The 13432-nt window shown below is 40.4% G+C and overlaps 1 protein-coding gene across 2 annotated transcripts; it reads left to right on the plus strand.

Annotated features, from left to right (window-relative positions):
• Nucleotides 1-1940: 1940 nt before the first annotated feature.
• On the plus strand, nucleotides 1941-11271 carry LOC127573775 (ankyrin repeat domain-containing protein 46). Of its 2 annotated transcripts, XM_052022273.1 has the most exons (4): nucleotides 1941-2298; nucleotides 8285-8443; nucleotides 9810-9869; nucleotides 10338-11271. In XM_052022273.1, the coding sequence occupies exons 1-4, from the start codon at nucleotides 1988-1990 to the stop codon at nucleotides 10552-10554; spliced, it is 747 nt and encodes a 248-aa protein (XP_051878233.1). In that variant the 5' UTR covers nucleotides 1941-1987; the 3' UTR covers nucleotides 10555-11271. The 2 variants fall into 2 exon arrangements, with proteins under 2 accessions (XP_051878233.1, XP_051878234.1); XM_052022274.1 differs by lacking the exon at nucleotides 9810-9869.
• Nucleotides 11272-13432: the final 2161 nt, after the last annotated feature.

A 13432-nucleotide genomic window follows, 5' to 3' on the forward strand; every position in this document is an offset into this window, starting at 1 on the left:
TATAGGAAGGTTGTAGTTGCACTGGAGCGAGTGCAGAGAAGATTCACCAAGGTATTGCCTGGATTGGAGGACTTTAGTTGTGGGGAGAGATTAGACAGGCTGGGGTATCTCTGGAGCAAAGGAGGCTGAAGACTGAGCTGAAAAGAGATACATAAAATTATGAGGTATAGATAGGGTAGATAGTCAGAATCTTTTTCCCATGATAGGAGTATCAAAAACAAGAGGGATAGGGTTAAAGTGAGAGGAAGGAGTTTTAAAGAGGATCTGAGGGGTATGATTTTTATCTGCAGAGATTAGTTGATATCTGGAACTTGATGCCAGCATCAGATACAAACACTACATCTAAGAGACGTTTAAATAGGCACATCAATAGGCAAGGCATCGAAGGATACGGCCCTAATGCAGGCTAACAAGGTTAGTATAGATGTGCAAAAAAAGGTTGGAACAGATGTGGTGGGCCAAAGGGTCTGTTTCTGTATGATTCTATGACTTTTTATTAGGACAAGTGACAATGTAAACACTAATACACATGTAAAATACTGCAGATGTTGGAAAACTGAATTAAAAGCAAAAACTGGTGTTTCCAGTGGGTTTTGTAGCATGGCTGGAGAGGGAACAGTGATAACAATTCAGTTTGAAGAACTTTCAGCAGGACTGGTAAGTTAATGTTTCAAGTTAATAAGGTCAATATGTAGTAGTTTCAATATGCAGTAGTTTCAATATGCCTGTCATCCTTTACTCCTAAGATAGATAAGATCTTTATTAGTCACATGTATATCAAAACACACAGTGAAGTGCATTTTTTGCATGGTGTTCTGGAGGGCAGCCTGCAAGTGTTGCCATGCTTCCGGCGCCAACATAGCATGCCCACAACTTCCTAACCTATACGTCTTTGGAATGTGGGAGGAAACCGGAGCACCCAGAGGAAACCCACGTAGACACGGGGAGAACGTACAATCTCCTTACAGACAGCGGCGGGAATTGTACCCGGGTCGCTGGCGCTGTAAAGTGTTACGCTAACCGCTACACTACTGCGCCTGCCCTCCATCAATCATCCACTGGCCACTCCTACTCTGCTCTTTATACTGGCTATCTTCCCTCTCCACCCTTAGTCCTAATGCAGGGTTTCAACCCAAAATGTCAACATTTCCTCTCTCCCCCCACCCCCTCCCGAACTTGACCCATTGAGTTCCTCCAACGGACTGTTTGTTGTCTTAGATTCCAACATCTATGTGTCCCAACATGTAATATTAATTTGATTCTTTCTCCACAGCTGGTACCTGGCCTCTTGAGTAGACCCAATAACCAAAGTCCAAAATATTGAGCAGAATTTTGACATTCTTTCTTCAGTGCTAATTAACCATTCCCCATTTCTTGTGTTTTGTGGCAGAAAAGGCAAGAAGGAGCAGTCAACTAGTTAAACATAGGACTGCAGATACTGGAATCTAGATGAAAAAACACCATTATGCTGGAGGAACTCAGCAGGCCAGGCAGCATCCCTGGAGAAAAACGTTTCAGGTGAGGACTAGCAGCCAATTATTGGTATTGGTTTATTATTGTCACTTGTACCGAGGTACAGTGAAAAACTTGTCTTGCATACCGATCATACAGGTCAATTCATTACACAATGCAGTTAAATTGAGGTAGTACAGAGTGCCTTGATGTAGTACAGGTAAAAACAATAACAGTACAGAGTAAAGTGTCACAGCTACAGAGAAAGTGCAGTGCAATAAGGTGCAAGGTTGTTCTTAGAAGATAAGAAAATGCTGGCAATACTTAGCAGGTCAGGCAGTACCTGTGTGAGGGAGAAAAACACAATTTCAGACTGATATTTTATCCATTTCCAGCAATGGTCACCCTCCAGGTAGTTCATTAATTCTGGTCTCTTGCACTTGCCTCAGTTGGCTTGGGCAGTGGGTGATGTACTGAGCCTGCGCGGTGCGGCGAGCCTGCGCGGTGCGGGCGGCGCAGCGAGCGGACGGTCGCCATGTCGTACGTCTTCATCAACGACTCCAGCCAGACCGGGGTGCCGCTGCTTCAGGCCTGCATCGACGGCGATGTTGCCTACGCCAAGCGGCTGCTGGAGAGCGGCTTCGACCCCAACATCCGCGACGCCCGGGGCCGCACCGGCCTGCATGTAGCCGCCGCCCGCGGCAACGTCGACATCTGCCGCCTGCTGCACAAGTTCGGCGCTGACCTGCTCGCCACCGACTACCAGGGCAACACGGCGCTGCACCTGTGCGGCCACGTCGACTCCATCCAGTTCCTGGTGTCCAACGGCCTCAAGATCGATATCTGGTGGGTGCCTGCGGGCTGAACCGTGCCCAACGGGCTGGCCTCAGCTTCTCCGCAGGTCGACTGGGCCATTCAGTCCTTCCATCCTGTAGTGGCTCCTTTGACTTTCAACCCCAATTCCTTCCCATCCTCCCCCCATCCCCCCTTCTCCCCCCCATCCCCCCTTCTCCCCCCCATCCCCCCCTCTCCCCCCCTCTCCCCCCTCTCCCCCCTCTCCCCCCCTCTCCCCCCCTCTCCCCCCCTCTCCCCCCCTCTCCCCCCCTCTCCCCCGCCCCCCAACCCCCCCACCCACACCCCCACCCCCACCCCCCCCACCCACACCCCCACCCCCACCCCCAAACCCACCCAAACCCTCAGTATTCCTACCCAGCTTAAATCCTTCCACCCCACTATTTTGTTATTCTTTGTGGAAGCTTGCTGCGCTGGGATTGGCCGGTGGGTTTCCTACATTATATTTGTGACTGTTTGTTTATAATTTTTATTGGTTGCAAAGTGCTTTGGGCCATCCTGTAAGGGATATAAGATGTGCTGTAGTAACGCAACTCTGAAGTTTACTATTGACCTTTAGTCTCAATGGCGTTTTGGTAATGAGAATTCAACTATGTACAAAATAAAATACATGATATCACAGGAACATGAGAAACGGAAGCAGGGGTGGGCTGTTTAGCCCCTTTTGCATGCTCTCCATTCACTAATATCACCTGATCTTTTGGCTCAGTGTTACTCCGCTACACCAACCCCATTTCCCTCAATTCCTCATCACTCCAAATGTCTAAATTCTATTTTTTCCTGCATATAGTTCCCTCCAGTTTCCCTCTCGATTTGAAATTTAAAACAGAAAATGCTGGAAATACTCCACAAATGCTGCCTGAATTGCTGAGAGAGGAAAAAGAGGTAACTTTACAGGTTGATCATATAGCTGCTCTCCCCATATTGCTTTCCAATAAGATGTTGGCCAATCCATTGCCATACGTTCCTGCCTAATTTTGCCATATACATTGATAGTTTATATAATAAAGGAACCACTCAGTCTTGAATGTACCCTGGAACTTAGCATCTTGAACAGAATGTGGCAAAGGTTTACAACCTTGTCAATAAAAATACATGTTAAATACTGTATAAGGTTTAATTATAACACATCTTTTTTAAAGTGAATTGTTTAGAGTATCCCAGCGGATGGCTATAAGCCAGTGTTGTATCAGTATTTACAAGTACAAATAGGCAGCAAGTTTGCATTTGTCATTCAGCATAATGTGTTTTTCTATACCTGGTTGAGTTAAATTTTTAACAGGTTATTTTGTATGATTTTTTTGCCAGCATGTAGCAATGTCTTCCCCACATACAGTTTGTTTACACATGTGTTGATTCAGAAGTGTGGAGGAGGGAGCAGGTTGGTTGTTAATTTCCCTTTAGGGCTGAGATAATAGATGGTTACTGGACCAACATTGGAGACCTACCTGTGGGGAGATGGGCAAGTGGAGACAAGTGGCTAATATCCTCCAATTTTGTAGATTAAGTTGTTGATATACTGACAAAATGTGATTTGAAATTATTTCTCTGTAAACTATCCATAACCACACAGAGTTTTGTGTTATAATTTTAATGATTTGCAGTGATGTTATACATAACTTCAACTGTATCCTGAAAGTGTTGGCCTAGTTGGCATTGCACGTGTATTCTTTATTTTTTAGATGCATACTTTTTAGTGCAGCAGTTTTTGAGGCCATGCCAGATATTCTGACCACTATTCAGGCTCTGTATCAGTGCCAATTGATCAAGTCAGGAATGAGAAGTAGTTAATGTTCTCCTTCCATAAATGCTGCCTGACCTGAGTGTTTCCAGCACTTTGATTTTATTTTGAATTTGTAAATACTAATACAATGCTGGCTTATAGCAGCCTGCTGGGATACTCTCAACAGTTAACTTTTTAAAAAAAAATTCTTTTAGAATTAAACCTTGTACAATTCTTAACATTTTTATTGAGAAGGTTGGACCTTTAGCACTTTCATCAGCAGCAAGTGTGGATTCCAAGTTCTAGAGTATTATTGGAAAGCAATACAGAGGTGGTAGGTATCGAACTAAATTTTGATTTCAGCATTTCCAGTTTTCCAATGATCATTTGGAGTTAGTTAGCATTTGTGCTGGAAAAATATCAGGTCTGTATAACTCTGTGACTGTTTTAAAACCAGATAGCAAGGAATTGGACAATAAATCAATCAGACATTGGTTTTAATCTAGGCTGGCGCTTCTCACTATTGCCAAAATGGCCTATTAAGATTGACAATGAACACTTGATGAAAATCAAAAAAAAAACCTGCAGATTCTGGCAATCTGAAATAAAAACAAAATGCTGAAAACACAGCAGGCAAGGCAGCATCTGTGGAAAGGGGAATAGATTTAACATTTCTGGTCAAAAATCCCTTTTCACAATCCAGTAATCACTGAAGAGTTGTTGTAATGTTCAATAATTGATCCCTTGTATGGTTGAATTTAAGCATACAGTCCCATCACTTGAATCAAAAATAATGTTAATCTCGGATAAAAATAATCTTGAACACTGTATCTTCTCCATTTGAACTTGAAAGAACAGCTTTTAAGTATAAAATGAATACACTTCCCTGATATTCATGAAGGCTTTCAAGGTCCTTTTAACTTTTGGTTGCTAATCTTCCTTGTGGAAATCCAGGTAAATTCATGGAATGAATAGGTCAGTAAACTGCTCCTTAATTATGGGTTCTAATTAATGACTGTCCTTGAATATATTGTATGAACAGACTTATTGAGACTAATTTGTTTTTCTGCAGCAGTTTTTTTTTGCTTCAGATTCCAGTATCTGCAGTCTTATTTCCATTTATTTTCTCACATTCAAGCCTGACTTCCAATTCAAGTTGCATGTCTGAATTTACTATGTTTTTGTACTGTCTAACTCAATCTCAGCATCATTTCTGTAGGTTTCAATCACACAGACATGAATGATTTATATAGTTAAAATTCTTAGTTTTCTGCATGTAAATTCATTGTTCAGAGCTTTTCTAATTTTGACTTATTGGCAAGAATGCATATTAGCAAACTGTTTTCTGCAGCTGCTTCACATCCATGTTATTGGACTGATTATTATTGTGATTTCCTTGGAGAATATAACATGGCATCTCTGATCTGACTGTAGTATATAGTTAGACAAGTTCAAATCCATTAGGTTGGTGGAGCAGTTTCTAATATTAGTGTGAGTGACGGACCAAGGATCCATCCTTTCAGTTCATAGTAAATTAAGTCAATGTGTAAATTTTAAACCAAAAATTAGTGGAAATGTGCAAACTCGGTCAGCATCTGAGGATAACTAAGTTAATGTTTTGGGTTAGAGCTGGAACAAGTTAAGCAATAGGCAAATTGAGTTTGGTTTTTGCAAACCTCCAGCTGAAAGGGTTTGGCTGTTGCAGTGCCATCTGTATTTTAAACAGTTGCAATATTGAATTATGTTGAGAATTCAGTGGCAATGAAAGCATTCCACATTGGCTTGTGCTATACTTTTATAAAACAAAAGTTTGTTTAATATTTAGTTCTCTATCAAGTACCTATGCTCATTTGAGAACATTGATTTGTATAGATGAACAACTGTTAGTGCAAATCCTATTCTAATGGGAGACATAGTGAAGTAAACAAATTTTTTTAAAGAAAAGTGAAACAAAAAGACTTGAGCTTTGAGTCCCTTTGCCTTAACTCATTCTCTCCTCACTGTCTGTGGCCATTTTCATATTGGTCCAAAAAAGTTTAATGCAAGCCTTAGAAACACTATTTCAGCCTCTCCCTGACCACCTATTGCGCTTTGGCCTTCACACATTGATTTTAGTAACTTTTCCCTAGTGGCAGTTATTCCTATTGGTATCTGGGTGCCCTGGAAAAGCTGACATTTTGTGAAGTACAGTATTTTATCAGAACAGCTGTCTTTCCCTCTCTGCATCGTGGAACTACTCTGCTTTATCACCAATTTTTAAATTGAATTTAAAATTTGGTTCCCAGTTATTTTTTCTGTCTCGATTCCTTGTGTTTATCTAATGCCTCATTATTTTGGGGAAGTACTCTTCATTTGTTTTTTTGAATGTCTTTTATTTCTCTTGATGCTTCTGTTACTTGTCTGTGGTTAGAGACCTATTTATATGGTGCCTATAACAGGGGTCACCCCCAAAGCGCTGCACAACCAGATGACATATTTTTGAAATATAGTTGCCGTTCTGGAAAATACAGCAGCCAATTTGTACGAGCAAGCTTTCACAAACACCAAAGAGGTAATGGCTAAGTTTGCTTTAGTTGAAGAGAGAAATATTGGACACAACATCATGTTGAGCTCCTCTTCTTCAAAACAGTGCCGTGGGATCTTGTGTGCATCTGGGTGGGTGGACAGTTCCTTGTTGCAACATCTTTCCATATTTACCACATAGAAGAGACCATTTGGGCTAACGGGTCAATGCTGGCTCACAGAGCTATTCGAATCTCCCACTAATTTTCCCTGCAATCTGTTCTCCCACATTCCAATTCTATTACTCGCCTACACTGGTGGCAAATAACCTGTTAAGGTTAAAAATGGTCAGGATTGAACCTGGGTCACTGGGGCTGTGAGGCTACGCCACTGTGCAGCACTGTTTTAGTACTGCATCTCCTGGTAATGCGTAGGGCATGCCAGCCTAGATCTTTGTGTTCCAATCTTTGGTAAGGAATTCAAACCTCCAACCACCTGATTCAGAATGGAGACTGCCATTACTGAGCCAGTCGACAGAGTTGATGGTATTCTCCTGAGTGTGTTAGTTTACACAATTCCATCTTGTGTAGAAGCGGCTGCAATTATGCACAATCAATTTTTGAAATAAACCATCTTTATTTTGATTTGAAGAATACTCTTATGGTGAGAACACAGAACAACCAATAAAGAAAGGCCCATACTTGAGTTGTTACTTTGAATACTGTTCCTGTTCTCAGTGATACTGTCAGTTCTATAATTGAAGAGATTTACATTTATGCTTTTGGAAAACATGCCCCAAAGTTCTTCACATACTTTGTGAAGACACGCACGGTAGCATAGCGGTTAGCGTAACGCTATTACAGCGCCAGTGACCTGGGTTCAATTCTGGCCTCTGTAAGGAGTTTGTACGTTCTCCCCGTATGTGTGCGTGGGTTTCCTCTGGGTGCTCCGGTTTCCTCCTACATCCCAAAGACGTACAGGTTAGGAAGTTGTGGGTATGCTATGTTGGCGCCACAAGTGTGGCGACACTTGCGGGCTGCCCCCAGAACACTCTACGCAAAAGATGCATTTCACTGTGTGTTTCGATGTACATGTGACTAATAAAGATATCTCAATTATTTTATAATGTTGTAAGTTTAGGCAAAACATTTTTTTACAATATGGTGGCTTTTATTTTAAAACAATTTTTTATAGACTGGTATGATTTGGAAGTAGAGAAGAATATGTGTTTCTTTATATATATAAAAAAACACTTGAATTGGTGCTGACCTCCCTTTAAAAAAAATTGTCTATACTTGGCTTGTCCTGAGGTCATGAGAGGCAAAATGTCACTGCAATCTTTTATTCATGGACACTTGCAGGAACAAAGAAACACCTGCCTTTTGATTTGGGGTCTGAAAAGAATCTTTACATTTTGCTCAAAATGGCCCACTATTTAAACCTCTGACTGAATAACAGCAACTTTAGGTAATTTTTGAACCTGAAAGGTCTTGCCTATGTATTTGAGGCTGTAACATTCTCACAGGGAAGCACTGAAATATAATTGAGCTTTTAAATGTAAGAGACCACTCAGTTTTTTCTATTTGATGCCTAAGCTGAAGCCAAGATGATTTTTGTGTGTTTTGTTTAAAAACATATAACTAGCAAGTGACAGTTGGCTATTGTCAGGGTTTTTTTCGTAGCAGTTTCTGGAAACAGCCTAGAGTGCTCTTTTGCATGAATACAAATCATTTATTTCATTTTGTGGTAACTCAGCAACCATCATGGTGCTACACCACTTGTATTGGCAAAGCGTAGAGGAGTAAACAAAGATGCAATCAAGTTACTGGAGTCGTTGGAGGAGCAGGAAGTGAAAGGATTCAATCGTGGAACTCACTCTAAACTAGAGATTATGCAGACTGCAGAAAACGAGAGGTAAACATTAAATTGTAAGAAAACGGGCTGCATGGATAATTTTATGATGTGAAATTTTTGCATTAATATTTGAGAATACGAACTTTTGCAAGTTTAGCCTTTGATATTGCCAACATTGTTTTATGGATCTTTTTCTGTTCATTGTTTTAGCAGCTTTGATTAAATGACGTGCAAATAAATTTAAGTTGCAAACCCCACCATTGCATTTTAGGCTTTTAATTCTAGCATAAGCTATCCCTGGCCTTCCTACACAGGTTTTGACCAAAACAGCTTTTTAGTTGGGTGCTAGTAAAAGGAATAACCTTCTCACTGCCCCTCCCTTGCACTCCAGTCCCTAATTGCTGCTGCTTGTCAAGTAAGGCACCTCCTTGACTCTGGCTCAGCTGAGATCATGAATCTGTTTTGTGGCACATGCATTGGTTGTATCATTTTGGAAAGGTACACCTTGATACCCTGTTTCTTTTATCCATGTTATGATTTGAGAATTTGTATATGTTAAAAAGTACAGGAAAGAATGAGGTTTTAGTTAAAATTCTGTGGCTGGTTTAGTGGATTAAAGCAGTGAATTGTTCTGAGGCATGCATAATGAAAAAAAACCCAGGTGTATTGTGTTGATTAATCAGAGGTATCATGCATTCTATAGTGGGTTAAAGGAACATAGAAAGGAATAAAGGAAGTTTAAGGAGCAATTTAATTATTTTTTTATGATTTAGAAGGAAGTTGAGAGATGAATAGAGGGGGGAAAACCTCGCTGCAGGTGAGGACAATGGTTAATCTTTGAATTGGAGCCAGTTAATTGTAGGAGAGAAGTTTAACAAAAGATGGTGGAAGCATTTTTCTTTGCTAGCCAAGGGTGATGAGGGATATGGCACCAGCATCTGCAGTTTTTTTGCACCAGTTGATTCACCCTTTATGGGCAAGGTGACTTAAAGTAGGTTTCTGAATTTTTTTTATAAATAGAGTGAATCATGGGAGGAAATTGAGCTTAATCATAGTTAAGTGGGTGATTATTTTGGAGGATCTTGCTCTAATGAGCAAGATCTGTTGGACTATTGGTTTTTGTGATAGTTGTAGAGAGTAAAAGCAGTGGTTTAATACTGATAATGTTCTGCCATTTTCCCTGATCTTCATTGCTTGCAAAGAAAGCAAACCGCTTAAAGTATCCCACTCAGCTTGCCCACCAAGTCAGATTGCCTTGATCTGCCAATGCTTGGCATCACAACATCTGGTATGCAGGTTCTTTATCCTCCATACTAAGATGACCCTGATCTCAGTTGCACATTGTAGGAATATACTGAGTTAAGGATTGATGCTTCCCCAACAGGAGGGGGGAGCTGTTCCCTAATTACTCTCTTGCCTCTTCTAGTGAGCAGGAGACTCAGAACATCATCCTCAGAGGTTGGGAAACAGATCATCAGCCCCTCAGGTAAAGTTGGTGTGTGGTTTGCCAAAAAAAAATTTCAATCTATGTACAAAACAAAAGCTCTTGTGTTACTCAGTTGATTAAAATAAAATCTCTTGAATCCTAAATGTACAGGTGACCCCGCATTATGGCTGTTCGGATAACGGAAATTCATAGGAATTACAGAATTTATAAATCACTACCCAAAAATTTGAAATATGGAATTAAATTCCCTCTTAAGAAATTATGATATGGGGGGGTAAATAAATTAATTTTTTTCAACTCGTGTTTTTTGACATGTGCAGATGATGTGGCTTCGTGTTATGGACTTTGTTAGGAATGCCCCTTCCCTTCCCCTTTCTCTCCCACCAACCCCCCCTCCCCGTAATGTGGGGGTCACCTGCAATTGCTACATGACAGCCCACCGATGGTTTCAAACTAACCTGTAATTGACCATATTTTGATATATTGTATGCAAACTTTATTTTTAAGTGCAATGGAGAGCCACTCACTGCTGAGTCCCAACCTGCAGAATACAGAAGGTGTTCTTTCCAGTTTCCGATCCACCTGGCAGGAGTTCGTGGATGATTTGGGCTTCTGGCGGGTTCTACTGCTCATTGTTGTCATTGCACTGCTGTCTCTTGGTATTGCCTACTACGTCAGTGGCGTTCTACCCTTTGTGGAAAACCAGCCTGAACTGGTGCATTAAGACCTAAACAGCATCCAGCGTAACAAAGTTTGATATTTGGGCTGTCTATGGTAGCATGTCAGAATGCTAGCAGACTGGTCAGCATTTGATCATTGCCATTCCAGTTACTAAAATATTTTGCTACCAAAGTTCAGCACCTATAGTCTTGGCATCAGTTTTAAATCTAGTTGTTTTCACTTTGATTCCAACCTTTAAAACAAATTTTGTTTTTGAAAATTGTAACACTAGCGAAGCTTGTTGCCCACTTGTAGTGTCTTTATCCATTAGAGCCGATATAAAATGTAATCTGAAGGTAGTGCTTCAAAATGATGTGCTCAAGTTGTGAAATACATTTTTTCACCTTTTGAACTTGTTTATATAATAGAGGTGAAAATTTCCGTTGGAACATATTTTTGTTTTCTCTTAAGGAAATGTGGCAAAACATGTACAAACTGAAGAATTTAGAAATGATGGCTTCATGTTCTAAGATATAGATAGTTATGAAGTCATGAGTCCAGTAGAATACTGACTTTAATAATCATTGAGATATTTTAAAGTATTTAGTCCATAGAATTAAATAGCTTGATCAACCGACATATCTTGTTTTGCAACGGTAGCTGACTAAGCCTAAATATAGAACAAAAAATTGTGCACTTTTAACTGTAGTAATGTAAATTTTAACTGCGTTAATGAAAATTGTTACTCCATGTATTGCAATAAACTTAAGTACCTGAACAATGTGTTTGTATTATTTTGAAGCAGTAAGTAAATTATGCATCATTCACATTTAGGTTAATGCTGTGAAATAGTCAAATTAAAATGGAAAATAAATATGCACAGTTATAAACCATATGAAAATTCTGTGCCTCAGTAATCTGCTGGTGAGATTTGCTGATTATGATGATTGTCACCTGAGGGCAGTATGTAGGTGCTTATATCATCATTCTCTGTAATGCCTTTACAACTTGTCATGCTTTCTATGCCTTCTGCAGATAGGTAAATCAAAACATTTAATAAAGTATATTTGTAGTAATATGCAAGTTGGAACTGTGTGTTTGCTTTTCTATTTCAAAAAGTTTCTGTAGCTAAATTATAGACCAAATTACTAAATTAGCTGAGTAGCAGGAACCAAAGGAGGGAAACTGAGCATTTTCACTAATTCACAGGATGTGGCTAGTGATTTATATACAACTGTGGGTTAGAAAGACACATGTCCAATATATTTGATGACACAAAGCTTGTACTGTCTTGCAGTGTAGATAGCAGCATTAATTACAAATACATTTACAGATTAAACAAACAGTTGAATGGATTTCAGTGTAAGCAAATATGAGATCATTCATTTTGAACCTAAAACAGATAGAAAGCATATGTACCTTCTGCATAGCAAAAATCTAGGACCAGTGGAGGTCCACTGAGACTTGAGAATCCACGTATTGATTATTAAAATAACATGGAGTGGTACAGAAAGTAATAACATTGAGGTGTCTGCCGCAGGTATTCCAAGTCTCAGAAGCACATAAAGGGCAGGGATCACTGCCGCCTGGTGCACTGAAGGCATTGCTCCCATTAGAGCAGTCTGATCCTCCCCTTGAATAGGCATGCCTATAGAAATGGGCCATGTTTATATTTAGCAGATACATAATATATAATGCAGTTAACTATGGATTTTCTGCAAAAAAAAAAGTACTCTCCTCGTCAACCTTACACTTTCCCACTAACGACTGGTGCTTTCAGTCACTCTTTGCAATGTTTTTCAGAAACAGCCTCTAGATCTCTATTTCCTGGTCTACAATTTAGAACTTCCTTAACATCCAATTTATTGGAAAACTAGTTTAACCTCTCATTGGACTTGTGTTGAGTTATGCAGGCAGTCTGTGGAAAGGTTATTTTAAAGAAAACAATTTTTATCTACATACTTTCTGGATGAAATGTGCAGCTTGTACAGTGTTGAACATTTACAGTAAAATTGCCAATTTTAGACACTTTATTCAAGGGAGGATATGCTTGTCTTGCTGCTGGTGTAGCAAATGTTCGGTAAATCAATGCCTAGGCTGAGAGGCTATCATAGCAGCAAAATAAATTTAGGAATAGGCCATAAGGCCTCGCAAACCTCCTCTGCCATTGAACTTGGGTGTATATTCTCTGTCATTAAGAAGAATGATCTTATTTAGGGGGTTTAGCAGGGTAGATATTAAGATGGTGGGAGGGGTCTAGAATGTGGGGGCACTGTTTCTATGATTTCATGACTGAGAGAGAGTGCAGAAGCAGAACTCTCGGCCCACTGAGTCCATGCTGACTATCACCTGCCCATTTACACTAATCTTATATTCATCCCATATTTATTCTCCCCACATTCCAATCAGACAATATTCTACCACTCACCTACATCTAGGGGCAATTTACAGCGGCCAGTTAACCTACCAATGCACGTCTTTGGGATGTGAGAGGAAACCAATGCAGTCACAGGTAGAAGACGCAAACTGCAGACAGTACCCAAGGTCATGATTGAACCCAGGTCTCTGGTGCTGTGAGACGGTGACTCTATTAGCTGTGCCACTGAGCTGCCCAGGATGAGCAGTTTGGCACACGACTGAGATATTGAGGAATGAGAGAGCTGTGCATCTTTGGTATTCTCTAGCCAGAGAGCTGTGGATGCTGAACAGTTCCGAGGACTGGAGGGGGTTAGGGATTGGGAATAGGGCAGAATGGTGGAGTTGAGGCCAACTTGTTTTAGACACAAGAGACTGTAGACTAAACCACCAACTCCTACAGCTACTTAGAATACACCTCTTCCCACCTTGTCTCTTGTAAGGATGCCATTCCTTTCACCCAGTTTCTCCGTCTCCAGTACACCTGCTCTCAAGATGAAGCTTTCTGTTGTTCTGATGCAGGGTTT

This window comes from Pristis pectinata, chromosome 8, assembly GCF_009764475.1.
Source record: "Pristis pectinata isolate sPriPec2 chromosome 8, sPriPec2.1.pri, whole genome shotgun sequence".
NCBI classification, from domain to species: Eukaryota; Metazoa; Chordata; class Chondrichthyes; order Rhinopristiformes; family Pristidae; genus Pristis; species Pristis pectinata.